Source organism: Stegastes partitus, unplaced genomic scaffold (assembly GCF_000690725.1).
Source record: "Stegastes partitus isolate 25-593 unplaced genomic scaffold, Stegastes_partitus-1.0.2 Scaffold511, whole genome shotgun sequence".
Classification (NCBI taxonomy): domain Eukaryota; kingdom Metazoa; phylum Chordata; class Actinopteri; family Pomacentridae; genus Stegastes; species Stegastes partitus.
The window spans coordinates 297,979-311,484 of record NW_007578242.1 but is presented as its reverse complement, the minus strand read 5'-3'; the positions used below and the strand labels follow the sequence as shown (position 1 = coordinate 311,484).

General features: G+C 42.9%; 1 protein-coding gene across 2 annotated transcripts; it reads right to left on the bottom strand.

Moving 5' to 3' along the window:
• Positions 1-360: 360 nt before the first annotated feature.
• Positions 361-13,243, bottom strand: sona (SON DNA and RNA binding protein a). 2 transcript variants are annotated; one of them, XM_008287667.1, is made up of 10 exons: positions 13,098-13,243; positions 10,315-10,410; positions 9,482-9,689; positions 8,758-8,834; positions 6,806-8,662; positions 6,198-6,606; positions 5,359-5,882; positions 4,686-5,173; positions 3,425-3,517; positions 361-2,501 (listed from the first exon to the last, which is right to left on the bottom strand). In XM_008287667.1, exons 2-9 carry the CDS (start codon positions 10,340-10,342, stop codon positions 3,443-3,445), a joined length of 3,666 nt encoding a protein of 1,221 aa, XP_008285889.1. In that variant the 5' UTR covers positions 10,343-10,410; positions 13,098-13,243; the 3' UTR covers positions 361-2,501; positions 3,425-3,442. The 2 variants fall into 2 exon arrangements, with proteins under 2 accessions (XP_008285889.1, XP_008285890.1); XM_008287668.1 differs by lacking the exon at positions 13,098-13,243 and adding an exon at positions 12,879-12,959.
• Between the last annotated feature and the right edge of the window lie 263 nt (positions 13,244-13,506).

The window sequence follows — 13,506 nt, the reverse complement described above, 5'->3', positions numbered from 1 at the left end:
AACAATAACTGCCACCATTTATTCAAGTTTACAATGTAAGCTGCCAGGATGTTTAGAGTTAGTAACCATGACACCAGAGTGCCTTAAAAATCCCTCAAACTCTAAACAGGGGACGACGAGTTTCCAGCACTACTGGAATCAACATAATGTGAAGCTATTCCTCTGAGGGACTGGAGCTGTGAATGTTTTAATTAATGTGGTCGTGTGTGTGTGACGACGTAAACAATCTCCGTTGTGATCTTGTCTATACAGTTCGCTCTCTCTTGCAATAACAACCTTGATCGCGATGAGACTTCCTTAATAAATAAAGCTGAACTAAAACTGGCAAAAGTGAACATAGCCAAGTCGGGGAACAGTACGTACAGATCGTTGAGGTTTTTAATAATCATCAACACATTTATGTACAAAGCAAGCGGTGGTCATATTCAAATGACCAAAAGAAAAACAAAAAAAAATATTTTTAAATTGCGTTTTTTCCTTTTTTTTTTTTTTCTTTTCTTTCTTTTTTTTCAGTCATTAAAATAGCTAAAGGTTACCTCAGGGAATCAATTCAACGGTTCAACACTTGTGGTACAGAGTAAGTATAGTTAAAGTCTGACAAAACCTTCACAGATTATCTTCCACAGTTAAACAGCCCTGGGCACGTGAGGGTGACAAAGCAGGATGGATTCAGAATGATTCCCCACCCACCACCCGCCAATGAAAATTAATGTAAGTCCGAGACTTTTTAAAAACCAGAATCCCTGTCAGTTTCCCCAAAAGCACCAAGTTCGTCTTTCTTCTTGTTATCCAAATGCGTTCAAATGAAAAATATTTACCCAGAGCCGCGCACACAACACGGGCCCGGGTATCAGCATACACAGTACAAAACCAGTATTGGATGTGTTGGTGGATTCAATGAAACAGGCTTGGTGTGTGTTTCATGTTACATCCCTTCCTCTACAGCGACTATCTCCTGTTTATCCCCCCCGAATACGATGCTGGAAGATGTGTACATTTCATGTGGCTATAGTTCTTTCTTCAAAATGAGCATTTTGAGACAAAGAACCTGATTGTCTAACACACAAAACATTGAACAGTGACACAGCTCAGGACATTCTCAGCGTTCTACGTTCATACTTTATACAGTACAGGCCATTCGTCCGCCCCAGTGCAATAATGTGAATTATGTTATGCATGTGTGAATCTAGAAAAAAAAACCCAAGACACCACTGAAACTGAACTGTTGTAAAAATGTAAACAACCGCACTGAAAAGCTGAAGCCTCTCTTCAGCAGTCAGTCATACAGTGAAATAGAAATGCTTTTCTAAACAAGTGTTATTACCTCCATTTACAGTATGTTTAAGGAAATATTCACGTGCATCGTCTCTTATTTGTGATCAGGAAAACTACAAAGGTTCGTATTTAGCTTGAGCTTGGTGGTTAAAGATCCAGTCAACTGATCCTGGTTGTCTCGGACTTTTGCTGCCTGTATCAAATATAAAACCGTCAATCAGCACTGCTTTCAGTCAAAAGCCAAAATCCCACATGGCAAATGAAAGACAAATGTGATCACTGCAGTTGTCAGAAAAAGAAAGAAAAAAAACAAAACAACTAATGGTACACTTTCTGTACTTCTTAAATGAAAACACACAGCAGGGTATGTTATGGAATTGGTATTAAAACTCTGAAAGAGCAAGTGTCCTTTCAAATCTAAAGCAAAACGTGGTTCCATCAAAGCTCAAAAGAAAGACAGGCTCGGGACAGAGATGAGCTTGGTGCTGTCAAAACAGTGGAAAGAAACTCACACCCAGGGCTGTACTAACTGAATTAGTAATGTTTTGTGAATGGAGAGACTCCTTTTCATAACCAGGAATAGAAATCTCCTTCTTTTGCAGCAAATATATTCACTTGTCCCCGTCCTTCAAAACAGTCAGATCTGTTTCAGAAAACACGACACGTGGCGACTCTCATCCTGGAAGTCCAACCTTGTGAAAACGAATCACGTGAGGATCTACTATCTCTAACTTCATCTGCATTATTTGTTTATAAAACCAGGGACCACTTAACACAATCCTTTAAGAAAGCATGAAGGTAAAACAAATTTAGAGAAACTTAGAGAACTTTTACAAAAACACTTGCGCCACTAGTTAGTTTGGTTTGTTCCCTCTTCGGTCTTCACGACAGTGACTGCAGCAAGACTGAGGGGTTGGTGGTGAAAGTCACTATATACACACACACACACACTCACTGTACAGTCACGCAACTGAGCACACACCAGTGTGTCCAGTCTTCTCAGTGGTATCACAGGTGAAAGTCTGCCAGTCTCTCGCTCTCACACAAACCGAAACAAACTGGGGAGCGGAGTGGGGGGCAGTGGCCGGTGCTCCTACGTTACAACTGTGACAACTAGGGTGCTCGTCCAATCAGTCATGTCATCTGGCGAACTGTAAAGAAGTCCTACTGTGAGTTCTCCTGTAAAGAATCTTGCCCGTTTTCCTTCAGTCCGTTGAGGGGAGTGGCTGTGGGCAGAAAGGGTAAAGTTTGCATGAACATTTTGTCTCATTTGCTTTAATGCAAATCATCAGTTAATGCCAACACAGAACAATAGGTGTCATCACGTTTTTCTCTAACACGTAAAACAAAGGATCATTGTTTGAATTGTTCAAAAAAATTTGCGTAATTTAACTCGTCTCCAGTCAAGACCACGTACAAAACTCATATGTCGCATTTGAGGTATCGATGTTTGGCATGCTCGAACTTTGCTATTTGAGGTTCTAAGAAAAAGTTATCACAGATATGACAAACTGTACAGTACTGCCATGACATATACATTACTTGAATACAAATTTATTTACACAATACAGGTAGCAGGTGAAATAAAACAGCAGTCCCCAAAGTCAGTGTGGGTCTTTAAACAAAAGTGAAATGTATGCAAAGTTGGACAGGGTAGAAAAAAAACCCCGTCTCAAATAATGAATGGGCTTATGTATTTTAACGAGTCGCTGATAAATGACTTAACTAATCATAAATGATGAACGATGCAGGGAGAAGGAATGGTAACAGAAAAAGGAGCGAGAGTGCTAAGCCAAATGAAAAAGGCTAGAATAGAAGAGGAAGATTATTCCATATCCAAAACATGATTTAAAAGTTTTAAAATAGGGAGTGAAAGACAAAAAAATGCAGGGACAATCACCAAATTGCCTACAGAGTGACGGGATAACGTTCACTCAAAATCGAGACAGCCAAAAGTGATTTACTGGACAAGGTGAGGATCAATTTAATAAGCCTAAAAAGGTAAATACAGGAGTGCGATTTAGATGCTGGAAATGCTTAAACATGACATGCCAAATGCTTTTTAATATCACTAATTAAAGACCCAGCACCCACAACAGAATGCAATGAAACTTTAAAAAGTCTGAACATAAAAGATTAGAGACATTACCTTGAGGGCTTCACGGTTTTAGCTTTCATCATCTGAGACATGGGGTTTTGCAATGGCCATCTCCTCCTTGCTATTTGCGATCATCTTACATTTCTACAAAAAAAACACAGAGAGAAACCCGTTAGTAATATTTAGTAAAATCATCCTTTGCAGAAATCACCAAATGCTTCATATCTTCTCAGCTGATGCTCATCCAGGCCCCTCACTGCAGCCACCTTCAAGTTTGTGCTTGTTGTGGGTCTTTCTGCCTTTAGCCTTCAGCAAGTGGAATGCAGCACAACTGGACTGAGATCAGGCGATTGACCACTCAAGGATGTTTCACCTATTATGTGCTTCTTATGCACACAATTTGTTTGTGTTGGCTGTAAATATTTAAATACTCCCATGTAACTGCGCGTGTATCCTTTAGCAGTGAGTTCAGAGTCCGAGGTTGCGACTGGCCACAAAAAGGTCAACGAAAGAAATCTAGCTGCAGTCTAACATCACTTTATGAACGGCAGTGAGACGTATAGCCATAAGTAAGCAGGCAACTATGGACCAACCATCACCACAATGTTCTGGAATCACATTTGCATGGGTGCAGCTGTTCTGTGTCTCATCGCTCCCTAAAATTTTGCTCCAGAACTCTGTTGGTTTAGAGGCGAACAGATTTACATCTTGTGGTGAATCCACTGAGATTACCGTCATGGAGTCCTCTCATCTGCTTCTTGCCGTGCTGACATAAAATGTTTTTTTTTCTCCTTCACTATCAAATGATTTTCCTGTCATCCACAATCTGGTCCTCAGTCTACCAGTTTTTGTGCCATTTTCTAGTTTCCTGCACACACGTACTGGGTACTGATTTTGGCACACCACACACATTTCATATCTCTCTTTGTTCTTAGGTTCCTGCTGTTTCATCCTTATTATTATTTTCTTCACTTGTATTGTGAGGGAGGCACTTCTCATATTGCCAGACAGCTCTGCCTCCATCTAAATGATGCCTCTCAGTTATCTCTGAACCAAAGGTGAGCCCTTTTGTGCATGAACTAATATTAAAATGACACACCGCTGCCCAAGAAGCATTTAGCAGCCATGCGTCCAATTACTTTTGAAGCTTAGCAATGAGTGCGCTGTTTTAAGAGGGTTGCATCTCACACGCAGTTCTTCAATATTGATGCAAACCTACTTAAATGAAAGCTTAATGTGCTAAAGTGCAAAGCCTGAGAAGATCCCCCGCACAGAAAAATACCAACATAAACATTCTTCGGACTTCATTTACCTCAGTAAGTTCCTTGATGGTATGTATATTAGCCTGCTGAGTGACCTTCCTCTTCGCTTCCTCGATGTGGTCCAGGTTGAGAGTTGGTTGAGGGGGGGCAAGGCACGGGGGAGGTTTGTTAGTAATGGTAGGAAGTGGGGCAAGGGGAGGCATGGCCGCCAGGGCACCCATGTTGGTCAAAGCAGCTGTCATCGTAGCTGCTGTCATACTCGCCATAGCGGCACTCATGGTGATGTTTGACATGCTGGGCATTCCTGGAATATTGGGTATTCCCATTGGACCCATGTTGGGCATATTCGGCATGTTGGGCATCCCCATGCCCATTGGAAGAGGTAAAGGTAAAGGTAAGGAGATGGGGGCAGGAGATGGAGTGGGCAGAGGGAGCTGCAGGATGGCTTTCGGCCGAAGACTCTCAGGAATGGGAACCCCCGCCTTAGCACACATTGCAGCAGCATTAGCCTTGGCTATCTCAAGCAGCTGGTCTTTATCTGAGAAAAGAAAGGGTGAAAGACAGACAGAGAGGTGATGCACAGGGCATAGGATGGGTAAACAGAGAGGGAAATAAGGCGAGGTTAAGCAAATTGTTTTGTGAATGTTCATAAATATAGGATCAGGGGATAAATGTTAACAGCTTTACATGTGATTGTCATTAGTTACAGTCAAAATGTTTTACCCAGTTCAGTCAGCCGTGGAGGCGTCTTGCTGGTGCTGCGTCGTGTCCGGGACCCTGAGCGGCGTTGTTTACGGAGGATGAGAACTGGAGAGTGACTAGGTTCCCTCTTCCACCTGTCCCGTCTATCAAATGAACGACTGCGAAACACCGGGCGCCTCCCTCGACCCCTCGACCTTGACCTGCGTCTACGATCAGAGGAACGGGACCGTGATCGCCTGCTTCTGTCTCCTGATCTGGACCTTTTCCTTCGGCCTGTGGAGCGACTCTTGGATCGCTTATTTCTTTCCGTGGACTTGGACCTTCTCCTTCCTCGAGCATTTGGTGAACGAGATCGCCTCTTGCGGGCTGGAGAGCGAGACTTGGACCGGCGAACTCTAGTACGTGACTTGGACCTGGAACGCTTCCGTCGTGCAGCGGAGCGAGACCGTGACCTTCGCCGGCGGACAGGACTCCGAGATTTGGACCGTCGCTTCTTCCTTTCTGATGGAGAGGCTGGTTCTCGTTTTCTCACTGGAGACTTGGACCTGAGACAAGGTGAATGACAAAACTAGTCAATAATTGTACAAAATCAAGCAACCTGCTGTAACAGTTACAGAACAAGCAGAAGGGCAGGATTGTTTACACATTCGTCATGGTAGTACTTATTTAACTTGCTAGCTACATTTGCTACTACAGCATGTTAGTCAACCTCATGCAGTTGAGGGATTAGATGTCTTTAAAGTCCCCATTACTAAGATCTTGAACATCCAATAGCTTTAAGATCTTGAAGTAAATTAAAATTCTTACAGGACCAATAAAAACTGTAATTCATGATGTAAACACACTGCCACACAACCAACCTGGACAGCTTTCTTCTAGATATAGACTTGGAGGCTGAACGGCGAGGCGACGAAGTTGAACGTGACAGTTTCCTGCGATCTGTAGGTGAGCGTGACTTGGACAGCTGCTTGTTCTTTACTTCAGGAGATGCTGAACGTGAGGAGCTTCTCTGGCTTTTAGAGACCATTTTAACTGGAGATTCCTCTTCTGCATCTGAGCCTTCCGAACCACCAGACCCATCTGGGCCAGTGCCAGGCTCTTGAGAGGCAGACCTGGACCTGGAAACTTCTTGCTCATTGGATGAACTGGTATTCTCCTTTTGGGTACCATACCAGCTTGTCCAATTACTAAGCTGCTCTTGCAACTTATCTGAAGAACTCGCAGGCTGGGAGCTGGAGGGAGCTGCTGAAGGTACTGGTTTCCAAGCACCTGCAAGTGCATGATAAATATGGACATTTTAGGAACAAAACAATACATTTGTTGACTTGAGTAATTGAAATCTAACGATGAGTAGGGAAAATATCTGCCATAGGATTCTCTTAATAACTGCAAGTACAGAAACTGTGAGAGCAAAACTAATTTGAGTTATCATAATTTGCTTAAAATAGTAAGAGTGAAAATGTCTCACCTGTTGTCACTGAAACTGCTTCATTTTCGCTCGCTGCCTTTACACAAACGGCCGGCTCTGCCTTGGGGGAGGATGACTTCTTTTGTTTAACTGGGGAGACAGATACGGATCTGGCAGGGGATGAGCTGTCAGACCCCCCATCACTTGATTCAGACCTGGACCTTGACTTAGATCTGTTCACGCCCGCAGAGACAGATTTAGACTTAGACCTTCGTCCACTCTTCCTAGGAGATTTGGACCTCCTTTTGCTAGGCTGTGGTGAGTGCGACTTTGATCGGTGCCTTCGAGACAATGAGCGGGACTTGGAGCGTTTGCCAGACCTTGGGGGAGAACGGTTTCTCCTGGCGGGAGACCGAGAGCGCCTTCTGACTGGCGATCGAGATTTAGACCTCCGTCGGGAAGGAGGGGTTCCGGATTTGGTCCTTTTACGGGGACTCCTTGTTCTAGAGCGCCGGTTGCGCTTCAGCACGACAATGGAACGTGACCGGGTTCGCCGGCTCCTGCGAATTGACCGGGAGCGTGAGCGGCGGGATCTGGGTAGTGGTGACCGCCTGCGTCGAGACAAGGATCGACTCCTGGAGCGCCTGCCTCCCGCACGTCTTAATGACCGTGACCTGGAGCGACCAACAGGGCGTCTAGATCTAGAGCCGGAGCGGCGCGTTCTAGTGACAGAACGCGACTTTGAACGCCTGCCGACTGCACCACCACGTCTCGGTGAGCGGGTTCTGGAGCGCCTGTTGCCACCACGGGAACGTGACTGGGACCTTCGACTTCTTCTTGGAGACCGAGATAGAGAGGGGGATCTGCGGCCGCCGCGTTTAGGGGATCGTGACACTTTTCTTTTAGGAGAGGGAGAAGCCTGGCGTCGCTTTGGGGAAGCAGACAAAGAACTTCGCCGCCGTTTAGGAGACTTGGATTTTCTTGGAGATTTTGACACCTTTTTCTTGGGGGTGAGGGAGCGAGAGGTAGATCGAGAACGACGACTAACTCTCTTTGGAGACTTGCGGGATGGAGAGAGCGACTTCCTCTGAGGTTTAGGGGACTTGGAGCGGGACCGAGAACGGGACAGCTGGTGACTCTTCAGAGGAGTTGAAGACTGTTTTCCCTTTGAGGTTGACCTGGAATGGGATCTTGACCGTTCTTTTGGTAATGTTTGACCACCAGACTGTTGCCTGCTGAGACTAGGTGATGGTGACCGACTTGGACCTGACTCAGTCCTCTTAATGTCTAAGCCCCTGGAAGGTGAAGGTGACCTGGACAAATCACGCTCCTTGATCTTTGCCCTCTGAACTGCACTGGTCTGATCTTTCAAGCCTGGGTCATCTCTTGGGGTCGTACCTTCCTGTTTTGGGATGATGTCCGGGAGTTCCTGGGCATGGCTGAATGTACCATCTCCATGACTGCCCTCTGTTTTAACCTTAACTGTGTCTGTCTGTGTTATCTCATCCTGGCCTGCAGATGGTGATCTCATATCCGTTTCTGATTCATTGGCGTTACTACCCTTCCCTCCAGTGGAGGACACATCCATATCTGATATCTCCTCTTTCTTTACTTCAAGCAGTCCAGGTTTCTGTGAGAGAACGGGAGCTACTTTCTCTTCCCCTCGTTTGCTTTTTGGAGCCAGTCTGGATACTGGTTCTTGAAGGTCAGATGCTGCAGCTGGAGAGTATTTGCCATCACCAGCTGCTTTACCTCCTTCACCTTCAGACTCAGAACCTGAAGCTGAACTGCTTTCAGACGGGGACCGTGATGGGGATTTCTTTTCCTGCTTTTCATCCTTCTTCCTCTTCTTTTTCTTCTTTTTGGCAGCATGTCTTTTGTGTTTTTTGGATTTTGTGTCTCCCTCGTCCACACGATCTTAAAGAAGAAGTCATGATTTTAAAAAAATAATCTTCAAAAATCTTTACTTTAAAGAAATATATGAATTACAGTTGTGACTGACTGTCTTCTACCTGTAATTGTATCCCTTTTGCCCTCTTCCTTTAGCCCAGCATGATCTCCAACTCCTGCAGCTGCTGCCAAACGGGCACTAAAAACAAACAGAAAACTAGGTTAGCATTTTCCTTGTTAAAGTACAAAACCTTAAATTCCAATACAAACACACACAAGAGGTCCATCCTGTCACTCTGCACAGTCTTTGTACAGCCTTATTGTTGTGGTACATTGGGTAAATAATAATAGCTTAAACATGCATTTCAATGATAATTATAATACATGCTTTCGTCAGCCCCACTACAGAGACAAAGCCTGCTACTTTTATGCTCACACTGTGCAGATCAGTTAATCAGCCATCAGCTCACATTGAACGTAAACATGTAAAAACGTCCAGTAAGTCTTTATCACATAGGAGGACTTTTGTCTTTCGTGTTACCAAAAAAGAAAATGAACTAGCAATTCTATTAAAATAATTCAGGGATAGAATCTTCCGAATCTGTACAGTGTCTGCTTAGCTTAAAGTACTTCAGATGTGTTTGAGACATTTGGATTTCTAACCATATTCCACCAAACTGCTTTTGTATTTTGTATTCGTAATCAATGCAGCATGAATACTTACTTTAAGGGATCCTGATTTATTAGTCAAGTCAGATTTATTAAAATATGAAGAACTGTAAAAATTTCGATTGAGTGCATTTATCAAGTCAAAGAAGTGCTGAGTGCATTTTAAGTTTTCCTGACCTGGCTCTGGTGGTCCTGACAGGTCTCGGAGGAGGTGGTGGCTCCACGTCAGATTCGGCACCAGATTCTGAACTGCTCTCCTTCTCGCCCTTCCTCCTCCTTTTCTTCTTCTTGCTCTTGTGTTTTCTGTGCTTCTTGTTCTTCTTGTGGGGTGGCTCATTCCCTTCCTTGGCATTCATGTCGTCTTTCTCAGGTGCTTCATCCTCACCTGCAGTGGAACACAGTGTGTCTGATTATGCAAGTCTTGAGCAAATCCATAACAAAACCCAGAGCAGATTGTTAGGAATTACCGCAGTACTAGTTTTGCATCATCTGAAGGCTTGTATTGATAATATTATTCATTTCACTTTGCAAGGTCGTGCAAACTGCTGAGGGATATTTCATAGACAGGAGTTAGTTTTACACCTAACCTGTACAGCACTCAATATCATGCTTGGTTTTCCATATTTATAACTAGCCATACCAGGAGCAACTGCACTGTGTTGTATTTGAGTGATTTTCTTGATAATGATGAGCATGGCCAGTGCAGTCTCTTCCCTCCAGCTACGATGACCTAACCATATCCGAAGGTATGCACAGTGATGGCTATCCAAGATGCAGTTTTACACAAATCAAAAGCAGTTGGAGAGTTGTTTATTTTTTAAAAAAAAGGAAGAAGAAAAACAAAGGGTATTTCACCTCAAATGCAATTTTCATGTGTTTTGAATATTTTTGGGGCAATAGACAGACAAACAGTTTGACATAAAGGTTTAGACCTTAAAGAGCAGGAAAAGAAAAACAATGGGTAACAATTAAAACAATATAGGCTTGTTAGTGTTCCATCCATAACTTACCCGAGGGAATGTCCACTGCACATTCCATTATGCTGGTGCCCCGATTTTCTAAAAGGCCCTCTTAACGTTACTGGTGTGCTGCTCCCTCACTCAACACTAGAGAGGGAAACAAAGGTAATAAAGTTAAGCAACAAAGAATGCAGCAACAACAGAAGAAAAAATATAGATTTCATCACTACAGTACAGCAAAATGTAAGTGAAGATATCTTCATTTCATCAGTGACTGCTAACATTCCCCAACCTATATATAAAGACAGGTACCATGGTCCAAAGCAAAATAGTTCCTGGACAGTTGTGAGGTAGCAGTATTTAATCACTTATAAATATAGAAACACCTCTTTATACAACTACAGTACCACACTTTACAGCACGTCTCTAAAAGAACATATAACCATATAAAAATGTTTGACGAAACATGGAGGTATCTATCAGTGTGCGCTGCTTCGTTAGGGGATTGAGGCGTTTCTATTTCCATTTATACACAGGTAGTGTCATGAATGTTGATCTCAGTAATTGTGACTTTCTTTTGTCTGTCACATGTTGTAGTCCCACCACAATTAGGGAATTATTCTGGTCAACAACTTGACTGTTCAGCTGGCAAACTAGGACAGCTCGTTTCCAAACGCACATCCACCCCAATAAACCTACAGCATGTCTCAGCACAAAGAATAAAAACTGACAAGAGTACTGTGAGGATAAAGGTGTAACTTATTTTGCACTTCTTAATATTGTCCAGTCTACTTTATCAATAAGTTTCTAGTTCACCATTCTGTATGGTTAAAGCAACATAACAAAACAAACAAAAACAGAAAGTGTAAGTGAACACTGGCCTGTGTCTTCTAGCAGATTACCTATCTTTGGGGACTGGATGGACTGTAAATATCTAATGCTTCCACAGGCAAAATACCTGCCCTTTAACACGACTGACTGAGATGCAGCCAGAGACTAAAACGGTCTGCCAGCACTTAAATATAGGAGCGTTGGCACTATAACCTAATGCCATATCCATCAAGGACAAAGCAGCCCGAACATATCCTAAACCAAAGCTAGGATTCCCTCCAACATTACAAAGTATTAATGCAAACACATTTCAGCAATATGTGATTATTGAGCTTGGAAATGCCTTTTTAAACAACACGGCTTCCTTACTCCAAACCTGGAGTCTTTTCAGAGTCATTTGACAATTTATTGTATACACATTTATTATATTGTTAGACCTAAGCCTATTATTGTCACACAAATCTCATTTGTTTATTATAGTTAAATCAAAAATATATATCTTTTGACCAAACTATTCCATTGATTAAGGAAAGCAGTCACTCTACAATCCTACAGCTTTAACTTCAACATTAGCTTAGCCAACATGTGGAAAGTGCTGCTGTTCACATACACAGGCACTGAAGCTGCTGTTGTGCAAATTAAAGTCTGAAAAAAAACTATTACCATCCGTAGGAGCAATTATCCATGTGCCTCTACATTATGTTGCCTGCTGTGTGCCCTAAATAGTACCCAATCCAGTTGTTTTGACCGCGTGAATTAGCTTTAAAGAACCACTTCAGGTCAAATAATGCAGTTTTCCAGTTGCCGGTAAGGACTGCAGTGCCTTCATGGTGGCTGAAGTGTTACTGCATCAAAATGACTTATTTCCATTCATATGGGTCATATTTTAGAGATTACATCGCATAGGATAATCGCAAAAGAGATTTCGCTGTTCTATATATGAAATCCAAACCCAAATGACGTTAATTACAGCAAGGAAATTAAACAGGCCAAACACATGTAGCCTAAACAGTGGAAACAGTACTATAGTAGCATAGTAACGATCCTGGTTTTCCTGCCTGGTTACACCATAAACTGCAAACATTGCTCGGGTCACAACTATTTAATAAAAATAAATCTTGAAGCTCTCAAAGACATACTTTCATTGACATGAACTTATGTGTATTTGCGAGTTACGACTGTCTGATCCAGATAAAAGCAGTTATATACGTATACAAACGGGGAAATACAGCCTTAACATAAAGCGCGCAATCAGTTTCGGCTAATTGTTCAAATAATTTACAGGCTTTACATACGGAAAGAATCAGCATTTGCCTTCAATAGTTACTCGTTTGAAAATAACGATGCTAAAACAGTATAATACACCAGAGATAATATAGCCAACACATCGACTACATGTTACCTCTTCAATCGATGCTAAAGCTAACCATCCGAGTGTACGTTTGCCAACATGTTATTTGAGATTTCCAGCACGTTAAACGCAGCTAAGTTAGCCCGTCTATTCCTGTTCCAATCTACCATAGTGTTTAGTTACACCCAAATACAAATCTGTGCACGCTGGCCAAAAGCTGCAAGGATAACAGAAGCCAAAGAGAAAAAGTTTTCAGCTACGACAGTCCGGTAACACGTTAGATAACGCTAACCACGGGCCTGCACCGCTGTTGCTAACTTTCATTCATAGATAACTGCAACTGGCATTAGCTAGCAAACGCTAGGGTAAGTTAATAACTCACATATTTTGTGCTTTTTAATTAGCTGTAATTCCATTCAACGCGACTGCTTACCAACTGAAGAACCCGTAAACGGGAAGAACCGTTGCTGCACGCTGCGGCCTCAATTCACAGCAAGCTCGTTCACCAGCGAGGACACCACCGCTAGCCGAGCGTTAGCATGCCTGTAGCTATTTCACTCGCTAGCTTGTCTGCTAAAATATTTAGCTGCTATTTGTTACAAAAAAAACTCGTTCAGACATCACAACTGTCACTTCTGTAGCGTAAACCTACCCAGTGTATGTTCAGTGGATGCAGTTCCCGGGCAGTAAACGCCAAATGGCTGCGGTCCGAAATGGTGCGAAACCAAACAATCGCTGAATATGCTAACCGTTGACGTTAGCCAACGAACTGCTCCGCCATGATGGGTGAAGGTATCCCAACATGCCATGCTGCGCGGTTTGAATGGCGGCGTCACTGTCTCCTAGGCAACTGCATGCTCCATGGTAGCAAACGTAGCAAACCGTAGTAAATTTGGATTGTGTAACACGATCACCTGTTTTATTACGATGTATACCATCATATTTATCATTTCTCGTAGTGTACGATAGCCAAAAAAGCAGACAAAATTGCTATACATGTCACAAGATAAGATAAAACTTCATTTACCCTGAAGAAAATTCTCTTGATACACGATACATTA